Source organism: Pseudophryne corroboree, chromosome 12, assembly GCF_028390025.1.
Source record: "Pseudophryne corroboree isolate aPseCor3 chromosome 12, aPseCor3.hap2, whole genome shotgun sequence".
Taxonomy (NCBI): domain Eukaryota; kingdom Metazoa; phylum Chordata; class Amphibia; order Anura; family Myobatrachidae; genus Pseudophryne; species Pseudophryne corroboree.
The window spans coordinates 43066074-43082655 of record NC_086455.1 but is presented as its reverse complement, the minus strand read 5'-3'; the positions used below and the strand labels follow the sequence as shown (position 1 = coordinate 43082655).

At 45.9% G+C, this 16582-nt stretch overlaps 1 protein-coding gene across 2 annotated transcripts; it reads left to right on the top strand.

Annotated features, from left to right (window-relative positions):
- Positions 1-463: 463 nt before the first annotated feature.
- SIVA1 (SIVA1 apoptosis inducing factor) lies at positions 464-8247 on the top strand. 2 transcript variants are annotated; one of them, XM_063947418.1, is made up of 4 exons: positions 464-646; positions 2420-2581; positions 3323-3479; positions 7896-8247. In XM_063947418.1, exons 1-4 carry the CDS (start codon positions 529-531, stop codon positions 7951-7953), a joined length of 495 nt encoding a protein of 164 aa, XP_063803488.1. In that variant the 5' UTR covers positions 464-528; the 3' UTR covers positions 7954-8247. The 2 variants fall into 2 exon arrangements, with proteins under 2 accessions (XP_063803488.1, XP_063803487.1); XM_063947417.1 differs by having other exon boundaries at positions 3320-3479.
- Positions 8248-16582: the final 8335 nt, after the last annotated feature.

Genomic DNA, 16582 nt, shown 5'->3' with positions numbered 1-16582 from the left:
ATAAAACATAGTGTCTGCGCCCACTCTGCCAGCCTTATTCATGCCCAAAATATATTATCAACGGAGAGATCAAACCCGATTTAAAGGTTTTAATACAACATGCTCTGAAGAAAAATCTGTAGTAGGAATAAGAATGGGCCTATTCATGAAGAAGTGAAAAGAGTGGAGAAGTGAGCCATGGCAACCAATCAGCTGCTCTGTATAATTTTATAGTATGCAAATTATAAATTTTACGTCAATGCTGATTGGGTGCCACGAGCAACTTCTTTCAGAGCTTCATGAATAAGTTCAACCTCGTGATATTTCGGGGTATATATAAACACTCAGTCTACAGGTGATCACGGTGCCGCCCCTATTTCCCTGCTAGCCAATCAGTTGCCGAGTGTCTCTTCCTCCGCGATCTCTGATTGGGGGAACGTATGACGTAAATCCCAAGCGTCAGGAAAGGTACGTTTGCGCATGCGCAGTGGGCTGACGTGAGAGTTGGCGTGCTTGTGTTAGTCAGGTCTTTCTCCGCCGGGCGCCGCCATGCCGAAGCGCTCGTACCCGTTCGAAAGTCTGGCCCCGCCGCAGCTGAAGACTCACATCAGCCAGAAGGAGCTGAGCCAGGGCGTGTGCGGCGAGCACCTCAAGCGGGAGATCTTTGGTAAGAGGGGTCTGGTTGCCGTCGGGCTCCCCTGGTAGGCCGGTGCATGCTGGGACTTGTAGTTCCTCAAAGTGGTATATAATCCATGGCTCAGCAGCTGTCCCTGAATGTCCGTCTTTCCTTTGTGGAGCTATGCTGGGACCTGTAGTACCACAAGAGCTGAAAACGTGTAGCTTGCTGCAGCTCCCGTAGTGACTGGTCAGGGTCATGTTTGTGTGACTGTTCTGTTACTGATTTGTGCACTTGTTTTATTGGAGCAAGAACTTAGGCTGGTATTATGTAATGGGGATGGATCTATGCCAGTTTAGGGGCAGAGACTGGCGATGATGTAGTCTATGGAGTGGGTACTTGACATTTCCAGTGTATGGACACTTGTTCCTTTTGAACTTATTCTAATGAGGAGCTGTGTTGTAAATAATTGCAGAGCTGCTTTATTGTTTCTTGCTACTTGTCTGATGTAGTCGTTTATTCATGCACGTGGAATGATGGCACTTCTAGCCCTTTCCCACTGACCTTTTAACCTTGGTAAATGGTCCCCATACTATTAGTGAACAGTAATAGTGGTATTTAATGCAGCTGTAAGTTGTGCTGTCCCTTATAATTTCTGCTTGATTATTGAATTTTTAATCAAATTTAACGTTTCGGCACCTTAACTTCTATTCATAGGCTTACCATACGATCTCTTTTAAACTGAGACACATGAATTACACAGATTCTGTGGCTGATTACAACAAAGTGAAATACAGGCTGCAAGCCAGCCACAGAATCTGTGTAATTCATGAGTTTCCCGGTTTAAAAGGATAGGCTTACCATACTGTCTATTCAGGACTGTTAAGGGGGGTACTGACGGGAGAGATGTGTGATGAGCGATCTTAAAACAGACCGCTCAGCACACATCTCTCCCCCCCCCCCTGCACAGCGCGTTGTGCTGATGGAGGGGGGCGCTCACTTCACAACGGCCCCGCACATCGCTATCGCTGGGGGCATACACACGGCAGGTCCATGCTTAAAATCTAAGCAATCTAGTCGGATTGCTTAGATTTTAAACACTGATCTCTCGGTGTGTATCCCCCTTAAGGCTTAAACCTAGAGGAGAGAAACTTGTACAACTTTGGCAATGCAACAGACTTACAGTAATGGGTGTCTATAGGAGCTATTCAATTGTTGCTCCGATCAGATGCTAATTAGTCACAGCATAAGCATTTCAGCTGACGCCCCCTAAAGATGGCAAGCTTAAATGTGGAAACAGTCTACTGTATGGGCGCACAGGTGGCTTTTCTCTGTTCGCACCCATTAGTTTAGCTGATTTGCGCTGCTGTCCTGACTAATTGGGTACGATAACTAAAGGGCACCCAAAACAATTGAATTGCAACAATGGGTGCCTGTTAATTATTGCTCCTTTAAAAATAATAATAAATAATAAAACAAATTCAATTCTGCCCTTTTGACTTCAGCTTCATTGTGGGTAGTCTGGTTCTTTCCCAGCACATGTCTGCTTTGCATTAGTGATGCAAGTTCTTTGTATGACTTCCTCATTGCTGCTACAATAACCTAAAATGCGGACATTCTTTGATAATCTTCTGGTTTACTGACTGTTGTTGACATCTAGTATTAACTTTGAATCGTCTGCTGTACAATTGTTGAACTACAGGTTTTAGAAACTCAAGAATATTGTTGCACTGTGTCTGCTAGCAGTTGGTGGAGGAAAGATGTAAGACACGAATGACTTATTGTCCATGTAGTGCTAATCTATTTTCTCTCCTTTTTGTTTAGAGAAAACGAAAAAACTGCTGTTCAGTGGTGCGAAAGCCATTATGGGGAGTCGGGTGCACCAAAATAAAAATAACCCAGAAGGAAATAATCCTGTGCATGAATTACTGACAGGGCAGACCACTATTGGACAAGATGGGAAGCTGCACAGAGCCCCTCAGACATGTAAGAACCACTGGAAATCCTGAGTGTTGGACACCATGATTGCTGCTATATTAATCACCTATAATGGAGCGTGCAGGTCTTTTACCTCACGGTAATGTGACTGGGGTTTTTGTGCCTTTCTGTATATTCGCTGCATGTGAACCTACATGGTTGTGTTAGGCTTACACACACACACACACACACACACACACACACACACACACACACACACACACACACACACACACACACACACACACACACACACACGTTGCACAATTCCCTAGTGCCTTTGTACCAGGATAGTTAGTTGGAGCATATCACAGTAGAGAAAAGCTTTGCCTTTAATTGTAACTTGTGATGCAACCATTTCTCCAAGAGTAGCTGTACATCTTTACTCGTTTTTAGGCCATTTCCAAATGCGGGTGGTATTTAGTTGGTCACTAAAGTGATCTTGGGCCTTCCTGTTTATGTAGAAACATCTGCAGTACCTCAGACTTTTATCAAGGCATGTTAACACTGATCCAGATACACTGGTCCAACTGATAACTGCTGCATTTGCTACACATAAAAAATAAAAATTGAATGAGATATCAGCATTCAGTTATCCCTAAATAAGGCCATTAAATACCTGTAATGTAAAGGGTTGAATAGATGTGTAGAGATGTATGTTTGATTCTGTCTAACTGCTGCCTATTGTGAAAGGTAGCAAAAGTTGCTAGTGATTTTCGGGACTGCACAGATGTCTTTTTCTTTAAGCAGCACTGCCTGTGGGAGGAACGAAAGCTTGCTCTTCCTGTGTCCGATCGGTTGGCGACAAAGAAGCGTGCAAGCACTGTGAGCGGTACATCTGCAGCCAGTGTAGCACCCCCTGCAGTTGCTGCTCCGCTGTGTCTTGCTCCTACTGCACTGTTGTCGTGTGAGTATCTCTGACCATAGAACTCCTGCACTGTTCTGTTGTGTGCGGATTTGGAAACCGAGTCCTGTAAGCATCCCTTCGATAGAGTAGTAGGTGGCAATAGGTTCCCAGGAAGCACACGCCTTTCCGTGTTACAGCAGTCCTCACTCCTGTTTTTTGTACTTGCGGCCACTGCTGGAGACCCAGAGTTCAGGGAGTCTAATGCACAGGGATAGACTTATAAATGCTTCAGTGTGTGGCCATCTATGAATTTATTCCGGTGTGCTGGATGCCACCTCATTTAGGGGGGAATTCACTTAATTTACCGGAGCTAATTGAATTTCCCCTTTTGTGGTGCTAAATTGTTGCACCAAGTTTCCAGCTTGAAATCCTCAAAAAAATGTGTATGCATGCCTGCAACTCTGATACCCAGAGGGGCAGACTGCTGCATCTTTACTGAAGGTTACACACTCTGAATTGTACCCATTTATGTACAGAAGATTAACTTTGTGGGATCGGTCATCATGGCCAGTAAAGAAATGGAATATAGGCCCCAGGTGTCAAATGTTTAAGTTGAACCCCATTCCCACATAAACAAAATTGTTCCTTTATTTTATTTATCCTGTTGACTCATTCCTGTCATTCAACTTAAGGTGAATACACACTGGGCATTTCTGCCTAGCGTGTATGCACAACGATCGTGAACATCGCTGGCAGGAAAAAAGCTCAGTGCATACACACTGAGCTATTTTCCCTGTGCCGGTGATGTTCACCGGGGGTGAAGCACTTTCCACGGACGGCGGCGGCGTCAAACTCATCGCTGGGTTTGAGCTCAAAGTAGCTCAAAACTCCAAAAGTAAGCTACTTTGAGCTTAAAATCAGCTAGTGTGTGTGGGCCTTTACTCTCTCTCCATTGACAATCTGTTGCCAGACAGATCAGGGTGTAGTGCCCGTCCAATGACTGCAAGGTGCTGTGAATAGGATGCTGTCCACAGATATTATAGAGTGTGACTTCAGCAAGCTGTTAGTGTTACTGGCTCCAATATTTGGTGGCTGTTGCCTCATTGCACCTCGCATTGCGGCATATATCCCAATCAGCATCTTAGATGCAGATGGGAGATACATTTGCATTGCAATAATTTATACCTCCTTGCAGTGTATTCAATTATCACATGCAGAGACAGAGCTTCACAGAAAACTGTCCCTGCAAATCCTCTCCCAAAACGACTTCTCATGGTATGTTTCCTGAAAAATACTTTGGGGGGGGGGGTTGAGGATTCAGTTTTTATTGTGACCACCAATAGATGGCAGCAATTCAATTGTTCAGTCTAGGTGCCTGGCGTCCACCGAGCCTCTGGAGGCTGCGAGAATAAACTCGGGACTTCTTGCTTCCAAACAGTTGTTTTGAAGGCCCAAAGCAGGACTTTAGATGTATTTAGCTGTTTTACGCATCTAAACCCTCTGTTTGGGCATGACGTCCATGAGCGCCCAAACAACAATTGAATAGTGACAATTGTTGGAGCGTCTAAGAAGTCCAGTTTATCCCGGAAAGTTAGACTCCCAAAACTGTTTAATTCCTCCTCCAAGAGGAGAACAACGCATGTGTTGCATTGGCTACCGGGACTACCGCTCCTCCTGCGAAGCTTACTTTTACCTGCACCCAGAAATGCTGGTTGGTGAACTCTGGTCATCCGGTCTCGTGTACCGCTCTTGTGACCCCGTTCATCAGTAAAGTGAACAGAAATGCTGGCATTTTGCAGCATCTTAGCTCACTTTACTGATCAAAATTGTGGTTGATGGCAACAGCACAGAAACAGATGATCGGAGCTTGCCCGGTCCCTGGTGCAGGTAAAATTATAATTTTTTTTTATTTATTTTTTTTATACAGTAATCAGCCTGTCTAGATTTGAGCTCCGCCTTCACTGCCAGCAGGCAGAAAAGGCTATGCAGAAGTAGTAGAACCAGAGGAAATGCCTAATAACACAACTTGATATTGTTATCACAGGACCTCCTCTGGTTTGTTTTTTACACAATCCGATTTTAGTAAATCTGGAGCAGATTGAAATGGGAAATGCAAGGATTGGAAATGCGGTCTAATAACTTGAAGAAAGAAAAAAAAATTACTAGGGGCTTGGACGAGAATTTTCCGAATTCTCCAGTTGCCCTTGAGTACATTTGTGATACAGGTTGAGTATCCCATATCCAAATATTCCGAAATACGGACTATTTTGAGTGAGATAGTGAAACCTTTGTTTTTTGATGGCTCAATGTACATAACTTTGTGTATTATACAAAGTTTATTAAAAATATTGTATTAAATGACCTTCAGGCTGTGTAGAAGGTGTATATGAAACATAAATGAATTGTGTGAATGTACACACACTTTGTTTAATGCACAAAGTTATAAAAAATATTGGCTAAAATGACCTTCAGGCTGTGTGTATAAGGTGCATATGATACATAAATGCATTCTGTGCTTAGATTTAGGTCCCATCACCATGATATCTCATTATGGATTGCAATTATTCCAAAATACGGAAAAATCCAATATCCAAAATACCTCTGGTCCCAAGCATTTTGGATAAGGGATACTCAACCTGTACTAAATTGTGAAAGGGGTAAAAAAAAAAAAAAATTCACATTATTTTAGTAAAAATAGTATTGACCTTATAGTGGGGGAGATTCAAATGTTCGAAAAGTCAGTTGGGAGTCTGGGTTTTTTTTTATTTCCCCCCCCCCCCCCCCCCCCCCCCCCCCCCCCCCCCCCCTGTCTATTAGATGGGGAAAAAGCAGACACCCAACCAACTTTTCAAACATTTGAATCTCCCCCTTTGAGTCTTGCTTGCCAAAGACCATGGGGAGGAATATTTACTAAAGTGAGTCTTTTGAGGGGGAGATGTTGCTCATAGCAGCCAATTGGATTCTGGCTATTATATTCTAGAATATGCTACATCAGTTCATGTTTTCCAGGTCACCCAGCAGGTGCACAGGTGTACTTACTCACTGACACAGGTGGAGCAATTATTTCACTTGTGATTCTGTGAGGATACCTGGGAAAACAAACTTAGTGGTCCTTCAAAACAGAGTTTGGGAACCCCTGTGCTAGGCAAGTAGAACGTGTTTGCTATGTGTAACATATTCACTTCTGAAAGCCCACACAGTATACACCGTATATCTGGAGATAAACCTACTAATCTGCTGTATTGTCTGGCTGTCGCTTTGAATCATAGCCAGACAATACAGTAACGTTTTCCATAGCAGGTGGGTAACATTTGTTTCATGTTGAGGGTACAGTACACAGAGGCTTTTGTGTGCAGTTAGGGGAAGCAAACCCCGGATGTACCCATTCAGTAACTGGCAAAACTGATGCCATACAGTAGCAAGCTTCTTATTTCTCCTGGAAAACTTTGGTGGCCAGTGTTTGTCACCATTGTGGGCTCGGGTACATCCCGTTGCAGTAAGCAACCAAGACCTTGTCATTTATAAATGGGTCTAGTTCAGTGGTTTCCAAACTTTTTTTAATCACGGCGCCCTAGAATATCAGAATTTTTTTCACGGCACCCCTAGGCCAAATATTTCTTATTGAGAAATTTAGAAAGAAATATTACATTAAGTAGATCGCGTTTATATGTCATCCTCGGGGTCAGTTGTGTGGTGAGGGACAAGATTTGCTTCTGTTTGGCCACATATTTTATGACTTGCAGCCACCACTGGTTTTACCTATTATATTGACCATGAATAATTTGAATTGGTCCTGGACCACCAACCCAGGGCACCCTTGCAAGTGTCCCCGTGGCACCCCAGGGAGCCACGGCACACAGTTTGGGAACCTCTGGTCTAGTTATTTTGTAGCTTCTGGCCAAACAGATGTCTCGTGTGCCCTTTACATTCTATGGTATCGGTATTCAATTCTTTTCACCCCATTCCACACCCTGTTCTGTTTCTGCTGATAGGAATGGTATAATTTCAGCTCACTAGCCCCGGGGGGTAGTGAGGGCATCCAATCCAAAACGCAGCTAAACCTGATTACTATGGGTGCAATAACGGGAGATTCCTTTAGAAAGGAGATTGGGTGTGATGCATCATTTGAATACTGCCCAATATATCTACTGTCAACATAAATGTTACTGTATGTCATGACTTGGCACGAAGGCTTAATTAATCTCTAAATCGGGGTTATTCAACATGAAAATTGGACTCTAGAGGCCAAAGCGACCCTATATTTCCTTGGTGGCTGCACTTTGTGAGTGCAGACCCTCCATCTGGTGTGGCACTTCACATCCCAGCATGCAATCAGTGTTGCTACTAGGGTGTGCTGGCATGTGTAGGTCCACAACTGCTGAGGGCGGCATGTTGAAAGCCCCTGACACAAACCATTTTACACTGATCAGATGCTGTTATTGGTTGGTTTCTAAACGGTTGTTTTCTTTATTTTAGTGACGGTGATCTCGGTGAGAGAGTGTTCTGCACGGCATGTTCTGTATATGAAGTGTAAATGAGGGAATCCTGCAATATGTGTCCATGTTTTATATATATCTCTGTACAGCTGTCTGGGTTTTTTTTATATTGATATTTTGTATGTATTTTATATCTAAAATTGAGAAGTTAAATAAAGTTTATAAGAAAATAATGGCCACTAGGTGGCAGTGCTGTCTTTCTGGTCTGTCCTTTACTGGGAGAAGCAAACTTGTTTTATGAATGGAATTGTAATTTGATATTCCTGAGCGTTGCGGATTGCCTAAAATACTGTGTACGTATAATTTAGAAAATTAAATTGACACAAATTAAAGCCAGTGCCCTTTTTTTATTTCAGAAGCCATGTTTGATCAGGTGTCATTGTACATTTTCCGAGACGTGTAAAATTGTATCCAAATACATATTCTAGTATATTGTTATGTATTTGTTTTGGTTGTGTGCCTGCCCCACCCCCTTGGCTGCACCTGATTGGTGGTCCTAGTCTCCTTGGGGTTTGTGCTTGGATTCAAGAAAAGGTTCCTGCCTGTCTCAAGTTCATACACCCTGCCAAAATTTGTCCTCTGAAGTCTGGAGAAGGATACACATAATGGGAATTTAACCTTTTTTGTGTATTAGTGGGTGTTAGGAGATTTGGACCACATTCCTACATCCAGTGGAGGGCCTCTAACGCATAGTCCTGGTACTTGTTGTAACAGTTGGTGTGGAGTTGGCTCTGACGCTTCCTGGTGATATAGCCCCTGTTACGGTGACTGTTTAATCTAGGCAGGATAACCAAGTTGGATTTTGCTTGTGCCCCAGAGAGGTGCGATTTAACTACAAGCAAGGCATTCTTCCTGTAACTATTGGTGTTCTTTCTAGGATTAGTATGAGGCAGGGTGCTGGACTCCAGGGATGTGGTCATGCAAATTAGGGGTGTGGCCAAGCTAACATCATTTTAGTGGGCGGTGTGGCCCACAGATGTTGCTATAGGGGGTGTCTGTGGCCGTCGACGTCACTGTTGGGAGCGTGCACAGCACCTCCGTCGGTGCTGGGCTTCCCCCAGCTATCTCCCATAGCGTGAATGGATGTCGTGCGCACAGCATCTTTACACGTTGGGAGGGCAGGAAGCTGGCAGCTGTTCTAGCAGGGCGCGGCGCCCTGCTAATTCAGCCTAGAGTGAATATTATATTAAATTACTTATCTAGTGCTTTTAAATTCCATTCCATTTTACAATAGGGAATAAGAGTAATAGAGACAAAGTGGCAAGATGACCCTGCTTACAATCGTATGTGCACAACCGCACATTGGGTCTGATCGCTTTTGTGCGAAATCGCACAGCGGCCGATTATCGAATGACTGCATATGCAGTCAATGTGCAGGTGCGACGCCAAACAGTGACCGAATGGTCTAAAAATTTCGATCGCAAGGTGAGTGACAGGAAATGGACGTTTGTGGGTGTTAACTGACCGTTTCCTGGGAGTGTTAGGAAAAATGCAGGCGTTCCAAAGTGGTTTCAGGGCGTGTGTGACGTCTGCTCCGGACACGATCAGCCTGTTTGTATCGCACTGTAGGAGTAAGTCTTTGCAACTCACTCACTATCAAATGATTGTTCTAGTGTGCGCGTAGCCAAACGGATTTGCAGATGTCCGGTAAAGTTTTCGGATGGTGTACACATGCATTTGCACACTTGCATGGGGCAGGTTTTCACTCTTATGGGTGGCAGCAATCTGATCGAACACCTCTGCAAAAACATACAGCAGGGATCAGGTCTGAGTTATACCCATTGCCAGAGGCTTTGGCTGACTGAATCGCCCTGCTTTACAGTTTGTATTGTTCCTGACAGCCAGTGTTTTACTATATCCCATTCCCAGACTGCAAGAATTCTGATGCAAATTAACCTAAGTTGAATATATATATCTAAATATATCCAGTTCAAAATGCAGCTGTATTTGTGTCAGGTGTGTAATGAACAGATGTGGCATGTCAGTGTTATTAGGTACTGAAGTTATATTACCATCTTCAAACTGTAAGACATTCAGGTCTCTTCACAACAAAGGCTTGCTGCCACTACCCAAATAGCATCCACCAAATTCCAAAAAGTTAATTACACGCACACAACCACAAGTAAAGTCTGGCGCCAATGTAAGTCCACCTTGCTGTTTATTTCTATGCTGTGTGCTTAGTTTTTGTGTTTAAATCTTCCACATTTGCGTTCTTAATGTAGTAATCACATCTATAAATAAAAAGAAAAGACTAGTCTATTAACTTCCAACCTTTCACCCCGGATGTGGTTAAGCAGCTGACGCGGTCAGGTGACAGATGCTGGAATCCTGCTAGGTGTCATCCCGACCTGAAGTATTGCAGGGCAGGTGGGTTGGGGGAGGTTAGCTTTAGGCACTAAGGCACCATCGGGAGGGGGGTAGGGGACATTTCCTCTGCCGTGTTATTTCCACTAATGGGATGCTGTTCTGTATTATGACCGTTGCCAAATCCATACTGAATTTATTTTCACCCAGTAAGGAAAAGTGCACCACCTGCCATAGACTTTTTATGTCTGTTTTGACTATAGAAATGATTAGAATAATACAAAAGATATATCTGCACTGGTATTCCACAGGGAATAACATCGGGGTGTAGAGTTGGATCTTGGTCCGAGGCACCAACAGGCTAAAGCTTTGACTGTTCCCAGGATGCACTGCACCACTGCTTCTATATGCCCGCCTCCAGGCACTGGAGCTCAGTTTGTGAGTTGGTGCAGGCAGCTAAGAGGGAGGGCTGTGCTAGGCAGGCCTAATAAGAGCTTTTCTTCAAGAAGAAGGCAAACTTCAAGGGCTGCGGCCCCATCACCTTCCCCAGCGGCGCTCTATAGAGCCCTGGTACTTACAGCGGAGGCGCTCCAGTCATCTCAGGCACACATACCGCTGCTGCTCTCCTGGATTGTGTGGCCACACGTTAGGGAGGGGCTAAGAGGTTCCCCCAGATGGGCCCTGCTGAAATCGTGATCCAGACGCGATCTCCAGAGACGGACCGCGCCACTGTTGTGGACACTGTGGCTGTGCAGGGACCACACTATATCCACCAGGGCAAGGAGCACAGGTCGGATTTACTAAAATCCGTTTCACATAGGCTCCATAGTACCCGGTGGTGAAGTCCAGCAGAGGGGATAAGGCGCTGAACTGTAGCCCCAGGCGCCATCTACAGCAGGTGTTCCCGCTCTGGAGCTGCATCTCTCCCCCTCAGTCCCTGTCAACGTTTGGGTGCCATTACACAGAGCTGCGCTGATCCTGGGACTGTTGGGCACCGTCTCCTCTGTAAAGCCGTCTGTCTCATCAGCGCTGTGCATTTACAGGACATTTAAGTAGTGTTCACTCTAGAGGACGGGCAGGGCAGTGCGCCGGTCCGTGAGGGGCAGTGGCGCAGGTGGCAAAAAGGAGTGTGGTCATGCAAGTAGGGGGCGTGGTCAATTACACTTAATACAAGTGGGCGGTTCAGCCTGCGTCGTCACTGTTGGGGGCGTGCCAAGCACCTACGGAGGTGCTGGGCTTCCCCCAAGCGCTCTCACAGCGTGAATGGATGCTGCCCGCATGTGCACAGCATCTTTTACACGCTGAGAGAGCAGAAAGCGGGCGGCTGTTTTAGCAGGGCGCCGCAGAAAGGGCAGGGCGGGTTTTGCTCTTAAAAAATCGGACAGGGCGCGGCGCCCTGCTAAAACAGCCTAGAGTGAACACTACATTTAAGTATTCTACATGTCGTTTAGACAGCGTTAGTTAAGAACAAGTGCATAACTATATGAATATTTAGTACAAGTATTCTGTGAGATACATCCAGTCTTTACTGTGCATTGTTATATCTGTATACATACATAGCTATATGTAGTATTGCTAGTCCAGTGCAGTTTTATTGTTATATCTAATCATTTCTGCATTGTACATGTGACTGTATGTGCCTATAGCTGCTGTGTGGTTTCCATTCCGTGTATCTCACACACATTGCTATCACTATATTCTGTACCCTGAGAAGGGGCTAAGTGCATCAGGGTCCCATATATTATATAGTGTTCCACAGGATATACTGTTTTGTATTTTTCTCTGTATGTTTCAGTCACCTCATACCGCTTAAATCCTCTGTTTGTGCTCTGCAATTGCAGTTACATTTCAATGTTTTTTTTGTCTGGTACTGTGTCTGGCTATGTTGTACTGTTACGCCCTAAGGCTTCATTCTCAGTAATGTCTGTTGCACAGAGTGGGAAATCTATGGATGCTCCTGCCTCATGCATTGCTGACGCCACAGATTTACCTGAGGGAAATATTTCAACTGAGGGTCCAGGTACTGGGTGTTCTGCACCCCCCAGTCAGTCTGCAGCACCAGTGACACACCAAGACCCACCTTGGGCTGCTTTTTCTAATATGCTGACTACGCTGGTAACAAGACTTATGCCCCCTGTGGGACCTCCTGTGCCATTACTGCCACATATTGTCCCTGTAGTCAATCTGCCATGGGCAGATACTCTGTCAACTCAGTTACAGCAATTAAATCAGTCCTTGGTTAAATAAAAACCTACCTCTCGCCCTCCTAGGACCAAAGGGTCATCTAAGTGGGCTCATGTTTCGGATACTTCATCCGATGAAGATGGGGAATATACTGATCCATCAGACACTGGTTCAGCTTCTTCTGATTAGGAATCTACAACAAAGGTTGATGTTCCTGACTTAGTGGAGGCTATCAAACTGATTCTTCAGATTGATGATGAGCTTGACCCTCCTGATACGTCTTAAGAAACCTGATAAATTGAAACGTCAGAATGTTACTAAATTAGTCTTGCCACATTCTGACCATTTAATTGACATACGTCCGGAATCCTGGGAGTCTCCAGAAAAGAAATTTTCCCTGTCTAAAAATATGCTAGCTCGTTATCCTATCTCTGCCGAGTTAAGTAACAAGTGGGAAACCCCGCCACCAGTGGACTCACATGTAGCCCGCCTTGTGGTGTCATCTCTGCCCGTCACCACTGTCACCTCTCTGAAGGAACCAACGGATAAGCGTGTGGAGGGCTGCTTGAAGTCTATTTACACTCTTGCAGGTGCTGTACATAGACCCACTATGGCAGCCTCTTGAGCTGCAAAAGGTATTGAAGCCTGGGTTCAAGCAGTTGAGGCAGAGCTACCTCTGAATTTTCCTGATAATGCCAGACAATGTCTATCATATAATACCACAGCCTCCCAGTACTTTCAGGAGGCGGCCTCTGATGCAGGTGTTATGGCGGCCAAAGCGTCTACTACGTCCATCCTGGCTCGCCGGATTCTGTGGTTACGGTCCTGGTCAGTGGACCTAGACTCGAAGTAGACCTTGGAGGTGCTCCCTTTTAAGGGAGATATACTATTTGCGGAAGATCTGATCAAGGTTGTGACTGACTTGACGTCTGCCAAAACTGTGTGTCTCTCAAGTACTAATCCTTCGGCTCCGAAGGCTGAGAGTACCACCTTTCGTTCTTTTCGACCGCCAGGTAAAACAAAGGGTCAGGCGTACCCGAGACCAGCACGCGCTTCCAAAACCTCTAAGCCAGGCATGTCCAAACTGCGGCCCTCCAGCTGTTGAGAAACTACACATCCCAGCGTGCCCTGACACAGCTTTAGCATTCTCTGACAGCAAAACTGTGACAGGGCATGCTGGGATATGTAGTTTCACAACAGCTGGAGGGCCGCAGTTTGGACATGCCTGCTCTAAGCCCAAACCTAAACGTTCTTGGGCTTTTCGTCCGTCTGCTTCCAAATCAGACACGCCTGCTGCATGACGGGGCGGCCTCACCCTGGGGGACCCCAGGGTAGTGGGCCGACTTCTGCAGTTCTCCCAGGTATGGTTAAAGACCACTTCAGACGCCTTGGTGTGGGAAGTCGTCTCTCACGGATACGCCATATCTTTCAAGACACGTCCCCCTCGGCAGTTTTGCTCGACGGTTATCCCTTTGGATCCGTTAAAAGCAAAAACTCTACATTTGGTTGTACAATCCCTCCTGGTGCCTCAGTCTCAGAGAGGCAGGGGGTACTATACAACGCTGTTCCTAGTTCCAAAGCAGAATGGATCCTCCCGGCCCATTCTCAAGCTCAAATCTTTGAACAAATTTGTGAAGGTATCCAAATTCCGCATGGAAACTCTTCGCTCTATTGTTCTACCTTTTGGAGCCCAAGGACTATATGGTAACCCTGGACATACAGGATGCTTACCTACATATACCTATTGCCATGTCGCATCAGCAATATCTGCGGTTTGCTATTGGCAACCTACATTATCAATTCCAAGCCTTGCATTTTGGACTGACTACAGCTCCTCGGATCTTCACCAAGGTCATGGCAGTCATGACGGCTATTCTCCATCATCAAGGCATCAGGATCCTGCCGTATCTGGACAACTTGCTGATCCTGGCGAATTCCCCAGAGGTTCTCATCTGTTATCTGGAACTGACAATCCAATTCCTACAAGCCCACAGGTGGCTCATCAATTGGAAGAAATCCTCGATGGTCCCTGCTCAGAGCATTACTGGAGACACACAACCAACGTTTTGTTCTTGTCTCCAGAGAAGGTCCTGAAACTTCGGGACAGGATAAGATGCTTCCCCTCTCGCCCAAGAGTGCCGATACACTCGGCGATGCAAGTACTAGGCCTCAGGGTGTCTGCTTTCGACATGGTAGAGTACGCTCAATTTCACTCTCTCCCTCTGCAGAAGCTAATCCTTGTCAAGTGGGACGTCCTGCCTCACTGGATCAGGTCTCTCATGATCTCCTTGACTCCGGAGGTTCGTCTGTCACTGGGCTGGTGGGTACAGGACCGACAATGAGGCAGGGGTCGGCCCTTCTGGATCTCGAACTGGGTCCTCCTAACGACGGATGCCAGTCTAGGGGGTTGGGACGCGGGGTTGGAGCAACACACTCTAGAGTCTACAGGGTCGGTGGACTACGGAGGAATCTCTCCTCCCGATAAATATTCTGGAGTTGTGGGCGGTGTTCAATGCTCTGAAACTGGCCCTGCATCTGGTACAGAACAGGCCTGTTCAAGTACAGTCAGGCAACGCCACCATGATGGCATACATAAATCATCAAGGCGGCACTCGAAGCCGCATGGCAATGATGGAAGTGTAAAAAAAAAAAATTCTTCAATGGGCGGAACGCCATCTGCCAGCAATATCGGTGTTCATTCCGGGGGTCCTCAACTGGGAAGCGGACTTCCTCAGTCGTCAGGATATACACGCCAGAGATTGGAGTCTTCATCCGGAAGTCTTTCAACACCTAGTTGACAAGTGGGGCCTACCAGATGTAGACCTGATGGCGTTTCGACACAATCACAAAGTTCCAGTCTTCGGAGCAAGGACAAGGGATCCTCAAGCAGTGTTCGTGGACGTACTGGCAATTCCATGGAACTTTCAGCTGCCATACATGTTCCCTCCAGTGTCACTCCTGCCCAGGGTAATTCAGAAGTTCAAGCAAGAAAGAGGAATATTACTTCTAATCGCTCCAGCGTGGCCCAGACGGCATTGGTTCTCAGACCTGCAGGGTCTCTCGATAGAGCGTCCTCTTCTACTTCTTCAACGCCCAGACCTCCTCGTTCAGGGCCCTTGTGTCTACCAGGATCTGGCTCGACTGGCTATGATGGCGTGGCTCATGAAGCTTCACTCCTAAGGGCCAAAGGTTTCTCTGAGGCGGTCATTCAAACTATGTTGAAAGCCCGTAAACCGGCTTCTGCACGGATTTATTATAGGGTCTGGAATTCTTACTTCACCTGGTGTGCTAATAAGAATTACAATGCATACAAGTTCAGTACTGCCACATTTTTTGGCTTTTCTGCAACAGGACCTGGACTCAGGCCTTCGTCTGGCCTCCCTCAAGGTTCACATTTCTGCCTTGTCGGTATAGTTTCAGAGAAAAATTGCGTCTCTGCCTGACGTTCATGCTTTCACTCAGGGTGTTTTATGGATTCAGCCTCCTTATGTCCCTGCTGTGGCTCCATGGGATCTGTCCGTTGTTCTGAATGCCCTACAAGAGTCTTCATTTGAACCTCTTGAGTCTGTGGACCTTAAATGGCTTACGCTTAAGTTCTTGTTTTTGCTGGCTATTGACTCTGCTAGAAGGGTGTCGGACTTAGGTGCTTTGTCCTGTCATTCACCCTTTCTGATTTTTCACCGTGACCGTGCGGTTCTTAGAACTCGCCTGGGTTATCTACCAAAGGTAGTGTCCTCTTTCCACCTTTACCAAGAGATTGTGCTTCCGGACTTTATTTCTCCTGGTTTGTCCTCCAAAGAGCGTTCTTTGGATGTAGTACGGGCTCTCTTTATATATGTGGAGAGAACTGCCTCTATCAGGAGGACTGATTCTCTCTTTGTCCTTTTTGGTTTTCATAAACGTGGCTGGCCTGCGAATAAGCAAACTTTGGCCAGATGGATTAGAATTGTGATTGCACAAGCTTGGAGTCCCAGCTCCTGCTGCTATCAAGGCCCATTCTACTCGGTCTGTTGGACCACCTTGGGTGGCCTGCCGTGGCGCGTCCATAGAACAATTGTGCAAGGCGGCTACATGGTCCTCTGTGAACACATTCATCAGGTTCTATGCCTTTGATACTTCTGCCTCCCAGGATGCTTCCTGTGGACGCCGGGTTCTTCTGCCCGCTACAGTGTCCCCTCC